The sequence below is a fragment of the Sinocyclocheilus grahami genome, unplaced genomic scaffold, assembly GCF_001515645.1.
Source record: "Sinocyclocheilus grahami isolate Dianchi unplaced genomic scaffold, SAMN03320097.WGS_v1.1 scaffold416.1, whole genome shotgun sequence".
Classification (NCBI taxonomy): domain Eukaryota; kingdom Metazoa; phylum Chordata; class Actinopteri; order Cypriniformes; family Cyprinidae; genus Sinocyclocheilus; species Sinocyclocheilus grahami.
Genome location: NW_015505595.1, coordinates 357,840 through 384,025, shown reverse-complemented (window position 1 = coordinate 384,025; position 26,186 = coordinate 357,840). Strand labels below are relative to the sequence as shown.

At 37.3% G+C, this 26,186-nt stretch overlaps 4 protein-coding genes across 8 annotated transcripts in view; all 4 read right to left on the bottom strand.

Moving 5' to 3' along the window:
* The window catches only part of LOC107551161 (liprin-alpha-3-like), a 41,794-nt gene extending 37,258 nt beyond the window's left edge, over positions 1 to 4,536 (bottom strand). For all 4 annotated transcript variants that reach the window (XR_001604737.1, XM_016232673.1, XM_016232674.1 and 1 more), the window contains exons 1-2: positions 4,392 to 4,536; positions 1,064 to 2,142 (exon numbers count right to left, since the gene is read on the bottom strand). Coding sequence is in view for 3 of the 4 variants with exons in the window: in XM_016232673.1 (XP_016088159.1) it covers positions 1,064 to 1,396 (333 nt within the window). In the remaining variant the exon portion in view is untranslated. The remainder of the gene's footprint in view (positions 1 to 1,063; positions 2,143 to 4,391) is intronic.
* LOC107551137 (nucleobindin-1-like) lies at positions 2,171 to 10,787 on the bottom strand. The gene is made up of 13 exons (XM_016232639.1): positions 10,756 to 10,787; positions 10,465 to 10,625; positions 10,249 to 10,356; positions 8,676 to 8,808; positions 8,489 to 8,592; positions 7,330 to 7,515; positions 7,133 to 7,223; positions 6,997 to 7,055; positions 6,654 to 6,746; positions 6,075 to 6,164; positions 5,807 to 5,980; positions 5,371 to 5,436; positions 2,171 to 2,200 (listed from the first exon to the last, which is right to left on the bottom strand). Exons 2-13 carry the CDS (start codon positions 10,576 to 10,578, stop codon positions 2,171 to 2,173), a joined length of 1,248 nt encoding a protein of 415 aa, XP_016088125.1. The 5' UTR covers positions 10,579 to 10,625; positions 10,756 to 10,787.
* Positions 10,788 to 12,029: 1,242 nt separating this feature from the next.
* On the bottom strand, positions 12,030 to 15,468 carry LOC107551158 (G1/S-specific cyclin-D2-like). The gene is made up of 4 exons (XM_016232669.1): positions 15,259 to 15,468; positions 13,496 to 13,711; positions 12,535 to 12,855; positions 12,030 to 12,170 (listed from the first exon to the last, which is right to left on the bottom strand). The coding sequence occupies exons 1-4, from the start codon at positions 15,466 to 15,468 to the stop codon at positions 12,030 to 12,032; spliced, it is 888 nt and encodes a 295-aa protein (XP_016088155.1).
* A 5,805-nt stretch (positions 15,469 to 21,273) lies between these two features.
* The window catches only part of LOC107551157 (TBC1 domain family member 17-like), a 10,610-nt gene continuing 5,697 nt past the window's right edge, over positions 21,274 to 26,186 (bottom strand). Inside the window, exons 10-18 of one of the 2 annotated variants that reach the window (XM_016232668.1) lie at positions 26,126 to 26,182; positions 24,002 to 24,096; positions 23,799 to 23,915; positions 23,574 to 23,674; positions 23,393 to 23,492; positions 23,167 to 23,264; positions 22,298 to 22,414; positions 22,103 to 22,189; positions 21,274 to 22,021 (exon numbers count right to left, since the gene is read on the bottom strand). In XM_016232668.1, the coding sequence (XP_016088154.1) occupies positions 21,836 to 22,021; positions 22,103 to 22,189; positions 22,298 to 22,414; positions 23,167 to 23,264; positions 23,393 to 23,492; positions 23,574 to 23,674; positions 23,799 to 23,915; positions 24,002 to 24,096; positions 26,126 to 26,182 (958 nt within the window). In that variant the 3' untranslated portion in view covers positions 21,274 to 21,835. Of the gene's footprint in view, positions 22,022 to 22,102; positions 22,190 to 22,297; positions 22,415 to 23,166; positions 23,265 to 23,392; positions 23,493 to 23,573; positions 23,675 to 23,798; positions 23,916 to 24,001; positions 24,097 to 26,125 lie in introns of both variants that reach the window. The other variant, XM_016232667.1, reaches the window with a different exon arrangement.

The window sequence follows — 26,186 nt, the reverse complement described above, 5'->3', positions numbered from 1 at the left end:
AATTTTTCCTTTCTCTTTGGAGTGTTACAAGCTCTTGGTGCATAAAGAAGATCTGTAAAGTTGCAAAGACTAAAGTCTCAAATCCAAAGTGATATTCTTTATAAAAGTTAAGAGTTAACCACGCCTACCTAAAACGGCTCGTTCTAACACGCCCCCACATGCCTACGTCACTACTTGGGAAGTTTTGCATAACGCCACCCAAATGTTCATGCAAAGAAAGAAGGTGTAACTTTTATTCTCACTGTAGTATTGTTGCCGCTGCCGCCATGCCATGGAGACACTGTGTGCTTCGTTATGAAAGCGAAACTACATGGTTTGGTCTTCCAAAAGAGGACGATATCCACTTTGTCATGCCTAGAGCTGATCTGTGCTGGTCCCTGAGGGAATACATCAACTTAGTGCTGTGGATCGCCGGATCGGCTTTCACCGTGGATGAAGCCCGCCTTTGCTCACTCTAGCCCGGCCACAGCTCACTCTATCCCAGCCTCAGCTCACGCTAAGCCGGTGTTTTTTGTTGTGAAAGCGAAACTACTTTGTTTGGTCTTCCAAAAGAGGACACGACTAGAAATAAGTGGTTAAGTTGTATTTACAACACTGTTCCAGAACACGTCAACCCAAATATTCGGATGTGTCCAGCACATTTTACAACCACAAATGCTGTCGTTTGAGCATACATTGGACTGAACCCCAGGTATTCCATTAAAGGGGTCATATGATGCTTTTTTAAAGATCATTATTTTGTGTATTTGATGTAATAGAATATGTTGACATGCTGTGATGGTGACAGACACAGTGATGAAGCTGGTGTGTGTTTGCAGCACACAAGCCACGGTTAAGACAGCTGACTCCACTGTGATGTGACCCCCTCCTCTCTCTCTCCCTCTCCCTCTCTCTCGCACGCACGCACGCACGCACGCACACACTACTCCAAATGAAGATGATATTTATATGATTTTAAATTAAGATGCACAATATATCAACATAATTACGAATATTCACATTATGAATCTCCTGCAACTTCAAATATTGTTTTAAACACACGTACAGGACCCATAATGTGTACCTGAGGCAGTGCGATGGAGAGTTGTCTCTGTAGCGAGTCCTTCTCATGACCCAGCTCTCGCAGACGTAGCTGTGCCGTGCCGAGACTCTCCTGGGTCTCTCTGAGACTCTCTAGCAGCCGCTCTCTCTCCGTCAGCATGTTCACCATCAGAGACTCTAGATTTCCAGTGCTCCCGCCCTCGTCTCCACCGCGGGCCTCCCGGCCCCCATAGCCACCACTCATGCCCCCTGCACTGCCCCCCATACCCCCACCACCTCCGGCAGGAGAGGACGGGCCTCCTCCACCACCACCCCGCCCGTCCTCCGAGATGGTGGGCATCACCTCACACATCATCTTGAGGCCGTGAACAGGTGCAAGAGTTTAAGGGCGAGTGTGTGTATGTCTTGGCCCTACAAGTTTGCAAAGAGGAACTTATGAGAATCACAGTGTGGGACCGTGAATCTGACGGTGTTTGCGTGCCTGAGAGCCTATGGTAAAGAGATAAACAACTGGTCATTCATATGCGGGTGTCTAGGATGGTGTAGCGTGTGGTCTGTGGAAAGAACGTGTGCCTTAACAGTCTGTAATGTGTGAGGGAATGTGAGTATTGCAGATATGTTATATTATGCGTGCAGTTGTTCTCTCTTTCTTTTCCTCTATATCTTGTCCCTCAGTTAGTGTCTGTTTGAATTCACCCTCAATTCACGCTTCTTGGTGGAAACTCCTAATTGCTGTGCTCTTCTTCGAGGGTGGACACGTGCAGCCAGTTTATCTGAGTTGTCTTCTTGACAATGAGTTTATTATCCACAGCTTTCTTTCCTTTATTTTTTCCTCAATGCTCAGGTAGATTCATGAGTTGTGTTGCTATTTCCTGAATGGCTTCAAGGCTCCTGATTGGCTCTTAGTATGTGCTGTTCAAAATCCTTGGCTTGGGTGTGTTTGGGTGAAGCAGCAGGACGTGGTCTCAGGTGGAACAACAGTGGCAGGAGAAAGTAGGAGGGGAAAGTCGCTGGGTCGCAGGGACTGGATTGGGTAAAAGGAAGGGTGGGCATGGAGGAGAGTCTTCTACCCAATGGGTTCGAACTTCAAGTAAAGGAGAGCTGAAGAGGGAAATAAAGGAGAGTGACATTAGCACAAATGGCCAAAGCTGGGCAAGACCTGAAGAAATAAAGCATTATACATCAAATCCAGTGAATTCACAGTCTCGGAGTAAACCATTTCAAAACAGTAAGTTTCCCGGTAGACTTTAACAGTGCTTTTATTGATAAACTATGGGGATAAAAAGGGGAAGACAAGACAGTATATAGGGAGAAAATAATACAATAAACAAAACCAAAAAGGCTTTGTACAGCAAGAGGTGAAAGACAACTGTTCTGTTATCTTACTTTTGCAATTACTAATAAAACTTGCTTTCAATGCAGACCTTTAATGAATTAAATGTTGTAATACACTGGGATAGATAAGTTGGGAATCATCTATGCTGTTGAGTTACTCTCAGCTGTCACGTAAAGCTTTAAAACATACTGTGATAAAAGACACTAAATGGAAAACAGTAATGCTTAAAAGTAGTATGCCAATCTTGACAGTGACATCATTTACATACACATAATTTTCTGATTAAGGTTCGTATTCAGGGTTAGCCTTTATGCTGAAAACAGATTTCCATGTGCTCCAGAAATAGTAACATATTATTTATAATTATTAGTACCAGCATATCCTGAACATTTTTCTGTTTGCTTGAGCCACTTACAGTACATCACGCATTTTAGTAATTTTGAACAGTAATTGAATCCACTTATGAAATATCTTTCATATCCCAACACACAAGCTATGATTTGCAAAATGTAGGTCATGAGAAATACAAATACAAATACAGGCCATGATGATTCTTTTAATTTTGTAAAATTGTCATTAGAAAAGTAAAAGTCTTCAATCATTCTGAATCTACGAGTTGTTTATATCTAATATCACAAATTACCTCTGCTTGGACAAAGATAAAAAAGAACATTCAGTTCCAGTCGATATTCCATTATGACCCACAAATCTTAATAATACAAGCATGTGCTATCTAATTCAGATTTCCAGAAACCAAAACACTGGATTAATCTGGTTATGCCAATCAATGTGTTGGCATGACCCTTACATAATCACAATATGACCAAATTCTGATTCACATCAGAATATTCCTGTGCATGTAAAAAGCACTGAGTGAGAGACATGGAGTTAGCACTGAAATCACTCGGCTCTTCGACACAGGAGTCAGCACTAGAAGGTGGCAGACACATTGGGGAGCATCAAACTAAAAATAACATTGTAACCATCGGGTTTTCCCCTCACAGAAATCTGGGAATAGCATGAAAGAGCGTCCTGTTCCAGTGAATGTCGACACAGAGGAATTTGGAAGAATCAATAGAGCAGTGATTCCTCGCACACAGGCCACAAATCCTGCTAAATACTCCCCGTCTTGAATGTTAACGACGTCCAGGCGAATAAACACAACGCATCAGCCTCGTTTCCGCGACTGTCATGCAGAACAATCAAATCAACACCCAATTCCATTTGTTTTGTCTCTCTGTCTGTCTGTCCATCTGTCTCTCTGCCTTCCTCCCTCTCTTTCTCCGACACACACCTATTTCAATTTCCCTTCAACACAGACAGCAGCAGTTTCCTAACACTACAACGCACCGCTTTTATTCTCCGTTCGCCCCTACGGTGTATTCGCTTCTCTAAACAGGCTCTGTAAAGCCTATTAGTCAAGAGGCTAATGGATGCGCATGATATACGGAAATGAAATTCATGATGTGTAACGATCATGTAGCCTGGCAGCGCTTTGTGTGTGTGTGTGTGAGTGTGTGAGTGTGTGTGTCCGTGGCCGCTGTCTAAACGCAGGAAGAAGGAAGAAACGAGTGTCGTTTAAAGGCAACCCGAGCGTGATTGGATGCTGCTGCTGATCTTATTTATTCCGTACAAACGTGAACGGCTGGATGAAAAGAATAAAAAGCAAGCACCGCTCCGTTCGCCCAAAGGACGCTCAGTATAAATTGGGCTGGATCTTCCGCCGCTCGCCTCGCTCCATCATGATATATGTGCGTCTCTCTTCTGCAGATACGCGACTGGACATGCCGTCGAAATGAAATGCTTCCATTTTAACTAGTCTAATGAAGAACGCATCGTGTCATTTCTTTAAATGTCGCTATTTTATGCTCTTCCTCCCATCCTTTCGCCTCGCCCCCTCCTCCCAAGTACCCCATCATCACCCCCCTCCTCATCTCCACAGCTGGGCGCTATCACACACACAGACATGCATATCTAAGAAAATGCATGCGATGCTGAAATATGCACCGCTCACCGTTGTCATCGTCGAGAGTAAACGCTAGACATCATCATCATCATCATTTCATCCCCGTCGACCCCATCGGAGCGCAGCGCTTTTGGGTGCCCAGTTATCAGCCTCCCCCCTTCCCTATTCCTCACACATGTAACGACGGCACCGAGCGAGCAAACGTTACACCCACACAAAGGTTCCCCTTTTGGAACCCTTATTTGTAAGAGAGCACAAATATAAATTTATGTGACGCTCCAGAACCCAAACAGCAGATCCATGACCATCATGCTTTTTTTTTTACATTTAAACATTTATTTGAATTCTGTATGTTAGGTTCTTCTTGGCATGCAATGTCCTGTAAGTGACTCTAGAGATGACAAACGCTGTGGGAGACTGTGGTCTGTCCCTGTGAACTCAGCACATTTAGTTTCTGTGTGTGTGGTGGTGGCCTGAAGTGCAGGATGGTTTGGTTCTGTCACACAATAGCAAAGTGATGACCCAAAAAAATCACCTGAGCATTATCAGAAAGTACATCAGGACCAATGTTTTATGCTCAGGCTGCAATCCATTGTCTGCATTTTCACCGCTGACAGATCGTACAGCCCAGGGAGTGATAAATACCACGCATAATGGTGCAGAAGCAGCAGAAATTTCTCATATGTGGCTATCATGATATAGGGGGATGACAACCAAGTATGTTTGGCACATATCTAAGTGCTGTGGGAAGTTTTATGAGCTCTTAGCTCCCTCTCCTGTCCATGTTTTTGTTAACAGTTGTATTTGAGGTCAACATGACTTTTTAATAAACTTATTTTTGATTCATCTCACTCATCAGCATTACTTTAGAATTAATTGTTAGTTAACTTCTGAATCAGTGTTATTTTAGTATCATTGAGATACTATTATATTTTTATTAAAGGGGTCATATGATGCGATTTAAATTTTTCCTTTCTCTTTGGAGTGTTACAAGCTCTTGGTGCATAAAGAAGATCTGTAAAGTTGCAAAGACTAAAGTCTCAAATCTCAGTGCCTGTTGCTCCTTTTGTTTTTGTGACATCTCCATTACTGCCTGATTAGAAGTAAAACAAGCTGTCAGTTCTCTGGCATCGCAATAATGCATCAAAAATTACTATAATATGTAGTACTGATGTTGCAAATGAAATAAAATCATTTGTTTTAGTATGGGCTTAACAGTAAAAAAAAAACAAGAAAAAAAACTAGATTTATATAAAATGTATATCATCACAATTTGAGTTTTAAAAATAAATTTTTTATTATTTTAGACACACACACACTTTATTTATTTTTAAATATTATTATACAAGCATTCTTTCCAAAGAAAATGTGTAATAATAGCTAAAAAAAAAAATCAAGCTATTCTAATTATATAAAGGCAATACCAAGAAAAGGACTGCAAACATTTGAAAGCAGTCTTTTACCTGCTGATATTCTCGTTTCTGGGCTTCTAGGGCTTTGCTTCTCTCTTTGAGAAGTTCCTGCTCCTGTCGTAATTTCTCCGCCCTTCTGCCAAGCTCCACCTCCCTATCCCGAAGTTCTGCCTCAAAGCGCTGCAGCTCCTCTTCGGTGTACACTGGCTTTGTATCATCCAGTGTCTTGAAGTATAGAAAGATAATGAGTTGGCAAAAAACACTGCCATGTAAAGATAGTACAATAAAGTCAGACCATGCATCAAAATCAGGCTCTAACCTCCCATTCCTTCGGGTTGTTAAACTCTTTCTTCTCCATAGATTTGAGGAACTCTTCCAGGCTGACCAGTCTATCACGATTGAGATCTACCTGCAGGAAGCAGCGAGAGAGGAAAAAGCTATTTAAAAGTGCACGGTTTAAAGGTAATTAAAATGAACTGAAGTAACTAATTAAAAAAAAAAGACTCTAATGCAGTGAAAATCAGATAAAAGAATGACTATTTCTTCATCTCATGCATCCTGAAGGAACAGAACAGACGGAGTCACTGCTGCTCCACACATTATGAAAGTGTTAAAAAGCTGAAGGAGAAAGACAGATAAAGGGAAAGAGCGAGAGAATGAAAGCGTTTACATACACACTCCTACAACATTTGCCTGGACATTCTAACGGCTTATTCAGCGTTCACTCATCGCACATTTTAAACAATAAAATCAAAGAATAACCTCACACAAATTCTAAATTATTTCATCCAAACACAGCATTTAGGCTTTTATGAACTGATTTTGGTTTTCTTTTTAGCGTGGTGTAAACACACTCAATTATCAAGAGTCACTGCAAAAAAAAAAGTGAAGGCTTTACGTTTTGAATGACATGTTCTCGCATCCTCAGCCTCTCCTCCTCCATCTCCATCATGTCATCCTCTTCATTCTTGGGATCATACACCTTCTCCAGCTAAGAGAATAGAAAAGAAAAGATGAACACATCAGAAAGGTGCTCGCACCATTTCAATTATTGCCATTTGCTCGTTTTCTGCCTGTCAAGAACAGCTTTTATGAGCTTCATCATGGATCCCCGTGTTAATGATGTTTTCTTCAGGACAGCCACTAGAGCCCACTAGAGTCTTAACAGCTGACCCAGTCACTGCATAAAGCGGCTTCCATCACTGTCAATAACAGAATGCAATGATTCAGTAAAACATTACCTCTTTTGTGAAAAGGGCCTCCAGCTCTTGCTCATCCAACACACTGTCACCATTCGTATCTAAGTGAGAAAACGCAATTAAATTCATTTTGCCCGTGGAACGGCTGCTTATGGACTACTTGGACAAAAAGACTCACCGTGGAGATTAAAGAATGTCTTGGGATTGAACTCCTGTGGATCCAGCCCATCTGTCTCTTTCCAGACCTCCCGTAACTGATCCACGCTACCCTGACAAGGAAATAAAAAAAGAACGTTTTACTCGGGAAGTACAACAAATACAACTCATCTCAGTCGATCTTTCTATCCATACATCTCCCGTTCTTCATTCCCTCACCGGAGCGTTAACTTTAGGGTGTTGCCGATGCTTTTCTTTCAGCTCCTCGATTCTCTTCTCCTCGTTCTCTCTCTTCTCCTGGTCCAAACTCTTCAGGTACTCCCTCCTCTCGTGTTCTTTCAGCATCTCGTAGCGCTTAAACTCCTCGTGACGCTCCGCATCGTAATTCTCAAGATCTTTAGTGGCCTAACAAATAAGCACAAAAAAAACAAAACAAAAAAAAAAGTGTATGACTCTTCACTTTATTATTTTTTTATCTGTTCGTTTGATTTTATTATTTATTTTCAAATTATGTATTTGTGTTTTTATGTAATATTGTGGAATTTTCACTTGTGGTGAATGGGTCTGTTATCTGTGCACTTTTTATTTCGAGTAGTAAAAACTAATAAAAGAAATAAAAAAGGAAAACGATTAGTATATTGATAGAAACGGATACACACACACAAAAAAAGAAGAAACAAGAAGAAAGATCAGAATTGTATTTACTCGCATTTGAAACAAATACATGTGCCCCCTTATTTTATGTACATTTTTTATTTTTATATTATGTATTTGTGTTTTTATGTAATATTGTGGAATTTTCACTTGTGGTGAATGGGTCTGTTATCTGTGCACTATCCCCCAATTGTAAGTCGCTTTGGATAAAAGCGTCTAAAAGGAAAACGATTAGTATATTGATAGAAACGGATACACACACACAAAAAAAGAAGAAACAAGAAGAAAGATCAGAATTGTATTTACTCGCATTTGAAACAAATACATGTGCCCCCTTATTTTATGTACATTTTTTATTTTTATATTATGTATTTGTGTTTTTATGTATTATTCTTTTCTAATTTTACTGTATGCAATTGGTTGGGATTTTGTTAATTGGGGTAATACAATATTGTGAAATTTTCACTTGAGGCGAATGAGTCAGTTATCTGTGCACCTGCTCTTGTGTAGAAATTTCTAATAAAAAGAGTAAAATAAAATATAGTAAACGATGTATACTATAATCTGATACAATAGGATTAACACAAAATCAAGAAAAGAAGAAAGATCAGGATTTTAATTTTTAATTTTCAAACAAGTATGCACTGAATGCTTGTCAATCTACGTTGTTGGTTAATGATGTTTTTGCTATTTCACATTATAGCATGTTAGGAATGGGTGTTACCGTTACGATAAGCAGCTCCAGGTCTTTGGCTTCAAATGTGTTCTGATTATGAGGGTCCAGATGTTCAAACTGCTTCAACAAGGAGATGTGATCCATCTGAACAACTGCAATCACAACAAGCATTTGCGTGAACATGCGTGTGGGAGTCACGCAAACACATAAATACATAATACATAAACACACTCACTCTGTGCGTTGGTGCTGTCCAGTTTAGCCTTCAGCAACATCCGGAGGCGTGAGACCTCTTGCCTCTTCAGCTCATCCAGTCGCGTCCTCACATGGTGGCCCACCAAATCCAACTCCTTGCTGAGGCGCCCATTCTAAAACACAGTAGCTTTCCATTAAGTACTTGAAGTACCAATGAAATTATAAAACTTTAAAGCTCAAAGGCAAAACAGAAAACAGAGACTGTGCACATTTGGCATTTTCCTCATTCATTTTCTCCATAGGGATTTTTATAAAATCATGAACCAAACAAACCAGCTCCACACGAATGAGATGAATCACAACATTACAAACTTGAATTTGAAGCAAGAAAAGCATGTCAATTTAAGAAAAAAAAAACTAAGGGACAAGTTCTATGTACTTAATGTCTTTTATGAAGCAATGACCTACACATCTCATAAAATTACACATTACATAAAATAATAAAAATAATACAATATATAACTCACTGTACAAAAAGTACATTATAAATGTAAAATACATGTTATTAAAATAAATAAAAATTCCTAAATAAAGTGTTAATAATAAAGAAAATGTAAATAAAAAATTTAAAAAAAAAAAGAAAACAAGACTGTACTTAATGCTTTTTATGAGGTAATGACCTACACATCTCAAATTATATAAAAGAATAAAAACAACATACAATAAAGGACTAGTCACTGTATAAAAGTATACAATACATTATACATATAAAAATACAATATAGATTACTAAAATGTATATATAATTTTTTTTAAATAAATAACTGAACTGAGCTTCTTGTCTTCCCTGCCACTCCAACTCTACAGTATGATTTTTCCATCCAGCTAGGTTCTTCTACAATTACCCCATCAACTTCGGTCAGAAATCTTGGTGTAACTTTTGATAACCAGTTGACCTTCAAAGACCACATTGCAAAGACTGCTCGATCTTGCAGGTTTGCATTGCACAACATCAGAAAGATCAGGTCCTTTCTAACGGAGCATGCTGCACAACTTCTTGTCCAGGCCCTTGTCATCTCTAGGCTGGACTACTGCAATGCTCTTCTGGCTGGACTCCCATCAAGCACAATCAAACCTCTACAAATGATTCAGAATGCAGCGGCACGACTGGTCTTCAACGAGCCCAAAAGAGCCCATGTTACACCTCTCTTTATCTCCTTGCACTGGCTACCGGTTGCGGCCCGAATCAAGTTCAAGACATTGATGCTTGCATATAGAACAGCCACAGGCTCAGCACCCGCCTACTTCCACTCACTACTACGAATTTACATCCCCTTCAGAAGTCTGAGATCCGCTAGTGAGCGACGCCTCGTGGTACCATCACAGACACACACTTCTTGTGTCTGTCTGCCTCTTTAAGAAGAATCGCTTTATGTATCCCCCAATTGTAAGTCGCTTTGGATAAAAGCGTCTGCTAAATGACTAAATGTAAATGTAAATAAACATATGATAGATAAATTAGGTCTGTCTTGAAGGATACTTATACCTTGTCATTTTTTATAAAGAAGAGGAATGGGATTCCAGTTTTTGTGCTCTACAGTGTGCATGCTTTACCTTGATGTCGTCTGTGTTGGCAGTCTGAAGTTTTTCTCTGAAGTGAGGGTCAGTTTCCAGCACCTCAATCACCTCTCTGAGGTAACGGTCATAGTACAGACCAGTATCCTGACATATGCAATGTACAGCCAAAACAAGAGAGCATGTGAACATTGAACAAATGATTAACGCACATGGCATGTTCTAGTCTATGAGCATGATTGAGACCAGTCTTACCGCATTCTCCTCTGCTCTCTCCTCATGGGGAGGGTCTTGGTTGCGATCTATTGGCACTGTCCACACCACAAGACACAGAGACAAAAGCAGCAGCCCCTTCAAGCCTCCTGTCATCCTTGGACACCTTTGGATACAAAGATTAGACAGCCTTTCCTTTCACCCTTGAGAGAGAGAGAGAGAGAGAGAGAGAGAGAGAATTTGAATTTTGAAAAAAATACTTTATTACAATATTTCACATAAAACACCTTTTCAACAAATCAACATTTACCACTTTACATTTACCTTTTAATCGCGCTCACACTCACTAAGCTTCTCACACACGCTCCACAAACGCCCACGCATGCGCAGAGAGAGAGAGAGGTCTCTTTAAGCAGACAGGTTTATTTATATAAGACTTATTAAGTACACATCGATCATGACAAGAGAGAGGAGCCGAAGAAAGCAGGTCTGTGTGACAGTTCGCGAAAACACACTTTAACGTTACATGTTTCACGACAGATGCAACTTCACGAGAAAAACAGTCACGGTCATCTACCGACGTCTTGTAGTGTCGTTTGGTCTGAAACTCTTCAGTCTAAATCAGATAAACAGCGAGTTCTCTTACCACAGGGTCAGATCCTGTTTGAGCGGTGAGTGAACCCGAGACTACAAATTACTCAGCAGCGTTGCTGCCTCAAAAACAAGTGCGGCCATGAATTATGACGCAATCCAAACGCGACGCTTTCCACAAACATGAGCCAACAGTATTTTGTGTCTGTAACACCGTTTGTTATTAAAATAATAAATGGGGTACACTTTTATAATTCTATTAAGCCACTTTACCAAAAATGCCAATGTAATGTAAGTGTCCCTAAAAAACGACTGTTATTTGTATGCAAGAAAGCCTATTTCTATTTTTTATCATCATTATTATTATTATTTACACGACACTGAAACGCAAGGACCACGATTGATTAATTTAGTTTTAGATCTTGCACTGTTTTTTTCTTTCTTTCTCTTTCTTTCTTTCTTTCTTTTGTTCTCGTTTTATATTGTAATTGTGCTAGATATAATGGACTTTGAGAGTCCTAGCTAATTTAGTTTTTTGAAGATCTTGCAGCATTTCTTTCTTTCTTTCTTTTGTCATGTGTCGTTATATATAAATGGACTTTGAGAGACGCACATTGTTGGCAAACATAGAAACTTTATTTTAATTACTTCGAAAAATAGATATTTCTTTTGATCCAACCCTGACAGGCTGAAACACTGACAAACAAAATAAATTAAATATAAAAATGTGCACACAATAAATAATATGATAATATAAAAAGTATAAATGTAATACATTAAGTGAAAAGTGTAAACCTGAAATACATAAGTACTCACAATTACAGTTATGGCAACATAAGTTAATAAATATGGCACAAGTAAATCGTAATCCCTCAAACAGATAAATAAAAATATAAATTAGATCACTTCAGAAGTTACATTAGACAAAACATAAATGTCACATTGTGTTTAAATCAGTTTTACTGACAAATAAAAGTGAGTCGCAGAATAAATATAACTCATAGATCAAGCCTGTATTAAAAGTCTATTTCTCTTAGGTCTGTGGGTGTGCTGGCTCTTTCCTCTTCAATATCACCATCTTTCTCCTCATGTGCTCCATTCCTCAGTCTCTCCCTGAGAGCTCCCTCTATCAGCTCAGTGCAGCACTGCAGCACCGCCTGTCGGCACAAGCAGGAATAGTTACAGATATACAAGTCATAATAATAATAATTCTCCCTCTCTCTAAAAAAAATTATGGTATCACTTTATTTTAAGGTGTCTTTGTTACACTGGTTACATGTAGGCTACTTACAATTATAATAACAACTATTATGTATAATTACATGCAAGTAACCCTAAGCCAAACCCTAATCCTAAGCCTAACTACATAGTAAATACATGTAGTTAATTAATATTACTCAGTACTTAAATGTATAACTACACTGTAACAAGGACACCTTAAAATAAAGTGTAACCAAAATGATGATTATTATTGTTTTATGTTTAGCTCTCTCATACTCTCTGAGATAAATCGTGGCTCACCACATCAGTCTGACAGAGTGTGGCCAGGGCAGAGGTCATGACGCTCAGCTCTCCCGCACTCTTGGCCCTTAAACCCCGCAGGGCAGAGTTCAGTGCAGCCGCAGCCACCAGTGAAGGAGGAGTTCCCAGAAAGCGCGAGTCACACACACACAAGGCGACAAGTGTATCGCCGTGGCGTCGCAGCGTTGCGAGAAAGTCTCCTGTACGCGCGTCTCCGTCCCGGAGTTCCCAGAGAGTGCGCAAGAAGTGTGGGATGAAGTCCTGAGGAGTCACTGCTGCCACATCCCACCGCAGAGTCGCCAGCACCACACGCTCCATTTCCTGTCGGAGTAAGCATATATGTGACCCTGGAGCACAAAACCAGTCATAAGGGTCCATTTTTTTCGAAATTGAGATTTATACATTTCAATTGATGTATGGTTTGTTAGGATAGGACAATATTTGGCCGAGATACAACTATTTGAAAATCTGGAATCTGAGGGTGCAAATAAATCAAAATATTGAGAAAATCGCCTTTAAAGTTGTCCAAATTAAGTTCTTAGCAATGCATCTTACACATCAAAAATTAAGTTTTGATATATTTACGGTAGGAAATTTACAAAATATCTTTACTTAATATCATAATGATTTTTGGCATAAAAGAAAAATCAATAATTTTGACCCATACAATGTATTTTTGGCTATTGCTTCAAATATACCCCAGCGACTTAAGACTGGTTTTGTGCTCCAGGGTCACATATATAAAACTGTCTATATGCACATGTATATGTCAATTTTATTACTCTTTTTTTCCAGCACTTTTCACTTAAATGATTTAATTTATAATGGGAAAAGTGTTAAATGAGAAAAATGAAGAAAAGCACTATTTTCTAATGATTTATTGAATGTTTCAGACTTTTGGACAGCACTGTCCATAGTATTGAGCCTTTAGTGAATTTTGATTGATTTTTTAAACACTCACCCACAGGTTTGATGAGAGAAAGTCATACTCTGCTGCCGCACAGAGCGTGTCTGCACTAACTGTGTCACTTTCTGTCAATTTAGAGGCCACCAGAACACAAGCTGCAGCCAGACAGGATGGAGAGACAGGCAGGGATAGAGTGGCCGACAGATATCGATCCAACAGGGAGACAGCCAGGGGAAATACAGACTCATCACAGTCACATTCACAGCACACCTATGAAAACACAGAAGAGGAAGACCCTCATAGTCGAAGCAAACAAACTGTATTGAACTGTAGAACTTTGTCACTGTCATTTAGTTAGTTTGCTTCATCTTGATCTGAAGTCCTCAAATAATGTGCTATTAAAAGGATAGTTCGCTCAAAAAATGAAAATACTGTCATTATTTACGCATGCCTTTCAAAACCTGACTTTCTTTAATAGAAAAATGTCTCAGTCTTTTTGCCCATACAGTGAAAGTCAGTAGGTCCAATGTTCTTTTGAAGCCCTTTGACTTTTGAATTATATGGACAGAAACATTTGAAACATTATAAAAAAACGTGTGCTATCTTTTTAGGAGAACCAAACCTTTAATCAGAAACATAAATGTGAAGTATATTTTTCTTTAGGGTAATAAAATACAGGTATTATTGACATTATTGTTATATGTTTAGGACTAGACTTTCAAATTTAATATTACTTTTAGTTTTTATTCATGGCTTTATGCTGCTTTTTGAGTCATGTGATTAATCACCTGTTGTATAAAGGCATGTGGGTTTAAAACTTTTAATTGTCTGATGTAGAGTCTGCGTGCTCGAAACGTCATCTGTGTGATAGTCTGTTACTAGATTTTTGTATTTTTGGAGCCTAGGAGTGCAACCTATTTTCATTACAAATATATTTTTAAACCATTATAAGTACCGATCTTCATAAAGCCCCAAAATCTTTCTCCATGGTCCACTTTGCCAGCTTCTCTGACTGTTTCACTGCATAAGTGTTATACTTTAATTGTTTTATTTTAAAATTATTTATTTTCATTAAATTTTTTATAATTTAATTAATTAGCTTTTCAGCCACTCACATAACTCAATTTGGGAATCCCTAGTTTAAAAGATTCAAGCCCTACACTGATTTTTTTCTTAGAAAATGCTAGTAAATTTCACAAACAAGTAAAATATTGAATCAATATAAAATTCTGAAGCAGAAAAACTTTTTTTTTTGGTAAAACACTAATAATCTTTGTTGTACAACGTTTGTTTATAACTTAAAAAAAAAAACTTTTAGCATGTACCCTACTTGTGAAAAGCGCTTCAAACACAAAATTACTGATATTAAAAACATGAACAACATACTTGATGTCTAGCACTAGATTTTGGTTATTAGCATGCAAATCTACCTCCATGGTCCACTTGGCCAGTTCCTCTCTGCGCTGTGGTTCTCTCTGGATGAGAGAGATGTAGAGAGGAGATGGCAGGTATCTCTCCTCGGACTGCAGAAGTCTCTGAATAACTCTCAGTCCGGAGGCGCTGGGGTCCCATGGGGCTCGGACTGAAGACTGAGATATTGAATCAATATAAAATTCTGAAGCAGAAAAACTTTTTTTTTTGGTAAAACACTAATAATCTTTGTTGTACAACGTTTGTTTATAACTTAAAAAAAAAAAACTTTTAGCATGTACCCTACTTGTGAAAAGCGCTTCAAACACAAAATTACTGATATTAAAAACATGAACAACATACTTGATGTCTAGCACTAGATTTTGGTTATTAGCATGCAAATCTACCTCCATGGTCCACTTGGCCAGTTCCTCTCTGCGCTGTGGTTCTCTCTGGATGAGAGAGATGTAGAGAGGAGATGGCAGGTATCTCTCCTCGGACTGCAGAAGTCTCTGAATAACTCTCAGTCCGGAGGCGCTGGGGTCCCATGGGGCTCGGACTGAAGACTGAGTCCTGTCCTGGCCCTCTTCCTCCTCACACCACAGAGACACAGACATCACTCCTGCCAGCAGTTGTGATCCAATACTGAAGCTGTCCCAAGTGTGTCTCAAAAGTCTTGGTCCCGAGTAGAAGAGTTAGTGCAAACTTCCTTGCCCTTTTGAAAGTGCTTGTGTTTAAATGTGTGTGTGAGTGAGTGTCTGTGGGTTTTCCTTGCGTTGTTCTCAGCCGCCTTTTCTCTTCGGTCTGCTTATATATCCTCTGAGTGAATGGGTGACCGCTGATAAAAAAAAAGTGAGAATGTGAAGAATAAAGAGGGGTGTGTAAAATGAGCTTGCGTTGTTCTCAGCCGCCTTTTCTCTTCGGTCTGCTTATATATCCTCTGAGTGAATGGGTGACCACTGATAAAAAAAAAAGTGAGAATGTGAAGAATAAAGAGGGGTGTGTAAAATGAGTGGAGTAAAAAAATAAAGCACCACAACGCTGGCTGAGCAACAATGGCATCAACAGGTGGAGAGAGGGAGAGAGAGAGAGAGGGAGGAGAGAGGAGCGCAGACAAGAGAGGGAGTCGCCCAGAGGGACACAGCAACAGCTTGTCACCGTCAGTGAGCAAAGAAAAGATAGAGAGAGAGAGAGAGGTCATCACCATGCTGTGACAATGGGAATGAATAACAATAAGACATGGATGTTTATTGACAGTGAAGGGTATCAGATAAAGATGGTGCGAGTACATTTACACATCTATATATCAGATAAAGATTTAAAACTGCATATGCAGTAATTCATGGACTTTGATGTATTTGGCTCTAGAAAAGTCCAACTGGTGGTTGAAGGTCATGGTTTTAAAGCGTTCTCAAGGCAAATTCCACAAATATGGTCTTCTAACTTCAGCATTAGAGGTGTAAATGCCATTTTTGGCTAAGAAATGTTAGGCAAACTATTACATAACATAAAATTGAAGGGATAGTTCACCCAAAAATGAAAATTGTCATTAATTACTCACCCTCATGTCGTTCCAAATCCAAAAGAGCTTAGTTCATCTTCAGAACACAAATTAAGATTTTGTGATGAAATCTGAGCGCTTTCTGACCTTGCATAGACAGTAAAGTAACTGAAATGTTCCCAGACCCAGAAAGTTAGTAAGGAATTCGTTAAAATAGTCCATGTGACATCAGTGGTTCAACCGTAATTTTATGAAGCTACGGGAATACTTTTTGTGTGCAAAGAAAAAACTAATGACACAAAATAACGCCACAAAAAGTATTCTCGTAGCTTCGTAAAATTATGGTTGAACCACTGATGTCACATGGACTATTTTAACGAATTCCTTACTACCTTTCTGGGTCTGGGAACATTTCAGTTACTTTACTGTCTACGGAGGGTTAGAAAGCTCTCAGATTTCATCAAAAATATCTTAATTTGTGTTCTGAAGATGAACGAAGGTCTTATGGGTTTGAAAGACATGAGGGTAAGTAATCAATGAGACAATCTTCATTTTTGGGTGAACTATCCCTTTTACCTAGCATAAAAAGTAGCGAGTTTAAAAACATCAAATGTTTGTATCTCTTGGAAATTGTGATTTTGGTCTCACATAAGACTTAATTATTGAATTGGTATTTAGTGTTCAGTTTGTTTTTAATGATTAACTCAAAGCTGAACCATTTAATCATGTTACTAGTGTTGTAAGGAAACATAATCAAAGAAATATTTATAATTATGTAAAACAGAAATGTATCATTACTTTTTAATGTATCTTTTAAAATAGTTTAAACAGCGTCTATTTAATTTAATTGTTATATTATATTATATTATACATTGGTAACAGGGTTCAAATTTGCAAATTACAGTACGGGAATAGAAAACAGAACTCATATAATATTAATACAATAGGATCAACATTTTCTAAGCACCTGACCTTTTAAGACAGGGATTCCAAAACATTTCCTCAGGCATGTTTTGTGACCTTAAATATTTACTTGAACTACCCTCTGAGATTTTCATTTAATATTTTAATAATTTAACAACACATGCACATATTCACATTTCTCAGATGTCAATTAATGTTCAAAAATGTAAAAGAGTTTTCAGTTAAATGCTTTATTTTATTGAATGTGTTCAGTTTTTAGCAGTGGATTTAGGTATTTATTGGTATTTATTACTGCAGGTTTTGTAATAGCAGCTTTTTGAGGCTTCATTGCATATTCTAAACAAGACAACGTTTCTGTCTTGTCTAGAATACATAATGAAGCCACAAAAAGCTGTTACTACAAAAACGGCAGTAAGAGTGAAACTGATAACCCAGAACACCTGATTTTCCAGGTCTGAAATGACATCGGGCTCAGAGCAGATGGAAAAGCTTTTTGAAATCTGATACAGGAGTGTGAGACGGAGACTGAGACTGAGACTGATGGGTAGAGCTGGAATTTATGTGACTTTTGTTTTCGGCGCACTGAAGTCACACTTACTCACGTGCCACCTAATCACCCCGTCACCCCCGTTTTGTGTGGAATCTCATTGTCAAAGCAACTTCCCATTATGCCTGTCCATCTCGCACAGCAGCACACACTCGTTACGCCCCTCCCTGGGCCTGTGGCAATCTGGTGTCCTGTTTAAAGAGCGGTGGGTCCAAATGGGAGGGCTGGGCGAGGTATGTGCAACAGACAGTGGAGCCGGCAGGTCAATGAGCCGTATTGTCTCTCTTTACAAATGACTGCCAGACACCAGTGCCTGGCCTTCTGCTCCCACTCACTTCACACACACTTCACACGCTCACACTCGACTCCTCACAGTCACAGTGGGACACGTTTAGGTGGAGACCTCAGGACTGGATTTGTCAGTGTGTCTACAGGTGGCTGAACATTTCAGAAGTTGAGCTTTTGCAAAAAAAAATTAGTCACACAAAGTTGATTCTACCTTTCTTCACAGTAACCGTTGTTTTTTCTTTTGTTATTTATAATTTAGTAATTTAGTAATAATTCATTCACCGGACATTTGTGTAAAATTCCATTTTCTTCTTTAGCACTAAGACAATTCTAAAAATCAACTAATGCATATATAATACATTAGAATGATTTCTAAAGAATCATGTGACTCTGAAGACTGTATATACAGTATATATATAATTAGTTAGTTAGGGGAAAACAATTTTGTTAGAAAATATTAACTTAAGTTTTTGATGTTTCCCCTAAATAAAATTATAGAATATGGAGAAAGAAATATAAGAAATTATTGTGGATAGAATAGTTATGCAGAATAGAGTTACAAATTATACAGAATATAATTCAGATAATTTAGTTTTGGAATTTTTGCATTCATATTAAAATCTTTGACATTTGAATAAATAGAAATAAATACAGAAACAAGGCAATTGTTGTCGTAGAGTGAATTTAAAAAAACTGTTGAATGTGAATAGCATATTTTTTTTTGTTTGAGTTCATATTAAAATGCATCTCAAAAAGTTTAATGTCTTGGCAAATTAGCAAACAGTCCAAGACATCGTTTAGATCTAGAGAGAAGACACATCTCTGACTGACACAGTGCTATAGGAAGTTATAGATGGTTGCCAGGGTGTTCTGACTGGTTGCTAGGTGGTCGCTAACTGGCCCAAGTCAAATAAGCCCAACCCTAAGTCTCTACACTAGTATAAAACAAAAGTAACATATTTAAAATAAATTTATTTCATACTAAGTGTAATTAAAATCTATTGACATATTTCCTGAAATATCGCTTGAGATTTACTGATATAAAAATTGAAAATTCAACTTTATTTGGAGTACTACTTGTGCACAATCCACATTTCTTAATATTAAGCCTAAAATGTGTTTTAATGTCACTACTGGTAAGGATTGTATGATCTTTGAATAATATCAGTCGTTAAATGCAGGATCTTTAAAGTGTACCTGAAGTATCCTTGCAATAGTTCAACTTTAGCACAATCAAATATACTTTAGTAAATCTTTAGTTGGACTTCAGCACTACTTCAACACAATTAAAGTGCATTAAGCACAAAATTAGTTTTAGCAGACTTTAGATATACCAGTTTATTATACCAAAAGTACAATTGCAGGGTATTTTTTAAGCACATAAATATGTAAATGTATTTGTAGTATACTTAGCATGAAATAAATGTATTTCAAATACATTTTAGTATATTGATTTTTCACTAGGGTATGATATTCAGATTTCTAAATATGACTTATTTTCATTGATTTATAAACCACCAGGTGAAAACTGCAATGTTTATAAAAGTAATAGCAAAAGAAAAAGTAAAGAGGACAGAACAAGGTGAAAATGTCACAAGTCCGATATAACTCTCATCACACAACAATAACCCTCTAAAACCTGATGAAGCTCTCAAATGCACAAAATAGAGCCTTCACTCAGACACAGTAGAGCAGCTTGAACTGCTCCAGCCCTTGAAAACTAACTAGAGCTTAACTCAGAGCAGATTGAGTTTGAATGAGACACTCTTCTTATTTTCTGTTCTCCAGTAAAGCGAGGTCATGCCGGCCGTAAAAGGGACAAGATGAGTCTCAGGGGTAAAAGAGTGTGTTTGTGTGTGAGACAAAGAAGGGTGGCAGATCGCAGGGCTGTTTAAGTGCCATGCTAAATTCATACGTTGCAGCTGTATTCAAACAAACACAGTGGGAAAATGAAGGGAGGGCGAGGGAGAGACAGACAGAGAAAAGAGGAGGACGAACAGCAGAAAGAGCAGTGAGCAGGACGGTGAGGAGGAGGCGTGGTTCTCCACCCCTCATTTGGCAGGACAGTGGGCAACAGTGACCCCATTTACCCTGATCATTTAACCCCAGTCAGACACCTGCTGGTGGAGTGTGTGAATGTGTTTGTTTGTGTGACGACGGCACTGGTGGTGAGCCATGCCGTTCTGTGCCAGACATACATTAAACGGTTCAACAAAACATATGTCAAATGTAGAAATAACAGATTTTCTGCTTCATTCATTTGTCATTTTACTAAAGCATGGATTTTTGGTTTCGAAATAAAAAATAAACTAATACATTCAAAATAAAAGTGATCTAATAAGTTCTCATCTCTCAGCTCATTCTTCTTTTAAGATTTGTGTTCTTTAACAGGCTAATCTGTTGTAATCCTCCAATTGATGAAGTGGTTTTATCGGACTTACCTTATCATCTGAAGAGAAAAGAGGGTAAAAACAATAAAACATTGTAATAAATGAAAAATTTTTTTATCTAGATCATTGACTTTTACATTATTATTTTTCATTTCCAAGACATTGTTTATCATCTGAATGAACATTTACATATAACAGAAAGCTAATGTTTTAAATCAAAGTTATAATAAAGTGTTACAGAGAAAACTTTATCACTATATATTAGGGCATTAAGATAATAATAACAATAACAATAATAATAAAGATCTTAATAAAAGTGAAAATATTTATCTAGCGTGTTCATTAATTTGTTTTTTTCATTATTTTTTCGTTTATTACAATAAAAACTACAATCTGAATGAATACTTACCTAATGTAATTCTAATATTTGCAAGTTATTTTGAAGTGTTACAGAGAAAGCTTCTTATCAGTTTATTGTGATATTAATAATAATAAAAATTAAACAAAATAATGTTTATCTATGGCCTCATTTAGTTTTATTAATTTGTTTACATTTCCATTACATTTTCTTTTATTATCTGAATATGCACATGCATGCAATGCAGATAAATAATACATGTTTATCACATATAAAGCTAAGTGTTTATAAGTGTTACTGAGAAAGCTTTTTGTACTGGGGGTCAAGGCTGTCAAGGTTAAAAACCCCTTAAGTGGGCAAGGAATGAGAATAAAGTGGACATTTGGCAAAGAACAATACCTCAATGTCAGGGACTCAATTTCAATGTTTTATTCTTTAGCCATATGAAAGCCATTTTAAAAACTAACATAAGAATTAATATGAAGTAGCTCTTGCTACATTGCATGCAAAACGGTAGTGCCCAGCATTATCTTCTAGCTGTCACTGAGTGTAACAGTAAAGATGGGGAGAGAAAACAACTAATATACATGATCATACAATACATAATTAATAACATGGTTTAGGGTACTGCTAGTATAGTGGATCAAACGATTAAGATACCTAAAGCTCATAAATGCATAAAATATTAAGTGATAAAATATGAGCTACGACTATAATGCTCACACTATAAACTGTAAGTGTTCCCTCTCTTCAGTGACTCTGTCTGCAATGCCCACAGTCATTCACACATCAGTTTAAACAGCATGTGGAAAATAATCAGACGATCTTATTTTTATTAGGTCGCTGCAGATCTAGATTTCAATCTCTGAATTACATTCACCATATTTTATAAACACGTTAATCATTTTTTATGAATATTCATCATTATGGTTCAATTAAAATCATCTGTCCCCCTTTTGCCAATCACCTTCTGGAATTAGGGGCATGTAGGAGGCGTCCGCTGTGGTGTCCGCCCATTAAATGGCTGGCAGGATGAAGCTCCTCTGGCCTCGGACTGAGCGAGAAGGGTGTCTGTCTCTGTGGGCTCTGAGTTTGGACTCTCTTCTGAAAAGCTGGATGGGACACGCAGCCCAAGAACTTCCTGTACTTTCACAGACAGCTCCTGAGAACAGAGCAGTCAGAAAGCATTATGAACACGGTTATTTTTCATAGCCTATCAGCAGTCATATCTGTCCCATCTCACCTTGCAGTTTGTCAGCTGCAAATAAATAGCCTCAGCTCCACAGAGTATTGACTGCAGATCCAGCTTCATGGTCAGCTCATTAATGTGCTGGAAACATACACACATACACACGTTTAGAGTCAACTGACTTACTGTGCATGTCATTTTCCTGGTTCTACTTTATATTTTCACGGGCTTAAACAATTCTATGCTTACCTTCAGTATAGAGTTAAAATCATGATTTGAGCCAATCAGCTCCCCTTTTTGTGATTCAAGAATGGAGCAGGCCATAAGTAAGTGGAAGTTTTCACAAGGCAGACGGGTCCACAGAACCTGCAAAACATTGGTGTTGATACTGTTCAATAAAACTACTAAAATCATTTCCTTTAATTGAAATAAAGTTGAAATAAAATAACATATATAGTAGATGAAAAACTTAAACTTAATTAGAAAATTTGCCAATGGCATCTAACTGAAATAAAATTAGTTGAAGTACTAAAACTACTGAGACTAAAACGGTGATTAAAAAAAATGTATGTAATCTAAATATATATATAAAAAAAAAAAACGGAAACGAAAATAAATAATCTAATACTACAGAAACTAAAACTGAAATAGAAATAAATTAAATCTAAACAGAAATATAAAAAAATCTAAAACTAATAAAAATGACGAGCACAAAATTGCTTACATATAAAATAAAATTAAAATAAAGCTACTTTATATCCAGAGCTTTATATATATATATATATATATATATATATATATATATATAATACTAAAATAACACTGATGAGAAGAGTTTTGAATATTTAATAAATGAATATAACAAATCAATATTAAAAATCAAAACTGTTGTGCTGCTTTTGTGTATGAAAATGCATATTCTTTTAAAGTTATTTAAACTACAGGATATAACAGAAAACTACTGTAAGTTCACATGCTGTATGTGCTTAACATATTTGAGTCAGCATATTTTGCTAAAATATATGAATTCAAATGAATTATAAACATATTATATTTGATATATTATTAATGATGATGATGAAAGTCATAGAAAATAATACAAATAACCTCCCTCTTACCTCCCAAAGACTCAAGATGTCTTCAAAAGAGAATTCTCTCTTAAACCAAATCAGCAACCAACGGAAACAGAAACAAAGTGAACCACTGTCCTGAGAGTCTAAGAGAGATAAAAACAAGCAAACAAACAACTTTTTTTTTAAGCAGCGGTGCAACTGTGCATTAGCCAATAGAGAAAAAACACATATAGAAGGTAGAGGTTTATAGAGAATGTGTGCTTGTGTTTACCCAGGTAGTCACACAGCTCTGGATCAAGTGCTCTCAGTAGGAGGCTGAGCTGAAGCAGCTGCTGTTTCATGGCCTCTTGAGACTCTTCAAAGTTTTGGTGCTAAAGAAAGATAAAGGCTTTATATCCAGAGCTAACACATCGATTGAACAACACAATCAGAAAACAAGTGTGTTTACTGACCACTAAATCCATAAAGCCTGTCAAACACCAGAAGGACTCCACCTCATTCTGGGTAACAAAGAGGAGAGGAGACAGAAGATCACTCATCCCCTGTACATAACCTAAAGAGCAAAGTGAGAGAGAGAGAGAGAGAGAGAGAGAGAGAGAGAGAGAGATAAGAGACATAACAGCATTCTCTAGTGGTCGGTAGCTGGAATTAAAATGCCATAACGGAAATGCACATACCCAGATCGAAGTTATACATGCAGTACGTCATCAGTACGTCTTGGAGCAGCGCAAGTCCTGGGTTCTCATTCCCAGAAAAGAAGGAATTGTGTCTGTCTGTTCGATTCACATCCCGTTCTGTCCAATCAAAGAGCAGGAGCAAATCAGATGTAGAAAGTGACCGGCTACACTTGCTGTAGGATCAATGACACAGCTGAACGTACCTATGAGGCTACGGTTTCCTCGGAAGAGAGAGTTCCTCATCTCCTGCTCTTCACTAACTGACTTCCACTGAACCTTCATCCTGAAATACTCATCCCTGAAGAGAAAAATAACAAATGTATTTCAAGCTGACGATCAGGGGTTTTAGAAAGGAAAGAGGCAGGGTAGACACATTATTGGCCTTATCATTCGGGTTTATGTATATGAATTAAGTAGTCGTATATATGGTAGATTAGAACTTAGAAAATGTAAGTATAATTGCTGTTATCATTCAAAATTTGAGGTCAGTAAGCTTTTATTCATCAAAGATGCATTAAATTAACCAAAAGTGACATATAGAATGTTACCAAAAAATAATTTCAAATGAATTCTGTTATTTTTATCCTTAAAAGGTTTCACTGTTTCCACAAAAATATTACGTAGTACAACTGTTTTCAACATTGACAATACTACAAATGTTTCTTGAGCAGCAAATCAGCATATTAGAATGATTTCTGAAGGGTCATGTGACGCTTAAGACTGGAGTAATGATGCTGAAAATTCAGCTTTGCCATCACAGGAATAAATTACATTTTAAAATGATATTATATATAAATTACATTATTAAAATTATATTACAATAGAAAACAGTTATTTTAAATGGTCCTAATATTTCACAATATTACTGTTTTTACTGCATTTTTGTTCAAATAAATGTAGCCTCGGTGAGCATGAGAGAGTTCAACCAAAAAAAAAAAAATTTAAAAAAATCTTACTGACCCCAAACTTTTTGACAGCAGTACATATACTGTGCTAAGCTTAGGTCTAAAGAGAAAAATGACACAGGAAACCACAACAGCTGCAAATGAATTAAGTAGTCGTATGGTAGATTAGAACTTCGAAATGTAAATATAATTGACCCTTCGCAAAAACCCCCTCCTTAGTTACTGTTGCTATTTCTGACAAACAATGCCGCTCTCACACTACACATGTTCTCACACAGTAAAAAATACATCGCTGAGCAAAGAGGAAACTGACAGCAAGCCGACAGACAAGACAGAGCAGGTTACTTTTGCTATGAAACAAAGTCTTAGCTTTTAAATTTTTACATTTTTTGAGAAATTCAAACAATAAATACAGTTTTGTGGCTCTTTAATGTGTCGTGACAGATCGCTGTACAGGCACATGAACTGATTATCTTTTCATATTTACATATTTAAAACATAAAATAAACATGAATGAACATCAGAAGGTATTTTATTTCAACAGCGGAAAGATGTCAATACACAGCATTTTTAAAGTTTAAGTCCACCGAAGTTAATCTACTCTCCTGTCTGGTTTGTTTGTCGATAAAATAGGTGGATTCAGCGTTATGATTGGTCAGATCGCCTGTCAATCAAACTCTTTGCAAACGGTCAGTTGCTGTTATCATTCATCCGTTTGAGGTCGGTAAGCTTTTATTCAGCAAAGATGCATTAATTAATCAAAAGTGACAGTAAAGGCATACAGAATGTTACAAAAAATCATTTCAAATGAATTCTGTTTTTTTTTTTTTTTTATCCTAAAAAGGTTTCACTGTTTACACAAAATATTACGTAGCACAACTGTTTTCAACATTGATAATAATAAAAATGCTTCTTGAGCAGCAAATCAGCATATTAGAATGATTTCTGAAGGGTCATGTGACGCTTAAGACTGGAGTAATGATGCTGAAAATTCAGCTTTGCCATCACAGGAATAAATTACATTTTAAAATATATTACCACAGAAAACATGTATTATAAATGTCATAACATTACATAATAATACTGTTTTTACTGCATTTTTGTTCAAATAAATGCAGCCTCTGTGAGAATAAGAGACTTGTTGTATAAAAAAATTAATAAAAAAATCTCACTGACCCCAACATTTTTGACAGCAGTACATATACTGTGCTAAGCTTAGGTCCAGTGGTGGAAAGAGTACTGAAAAAAGTAAAAGTACCATTACCTTCCAAAAAATGTAGTGCGAGTAGAGTAAAAGTACCTGAATACTGACACAGGAAACCACAACAGCTGTAAATGATTAACTGGGTTGAGGGAACAAGTACACTGTGTCATTTTTGACACCTTTGTGGTTTGCGTTAAAACAAAATGTGTTTAGCTCACGTTTTCACCCGAAGGATGTCCTCTCTCTCTTTGGCTGTGCTGTTCCACGGGTAGAACCCCA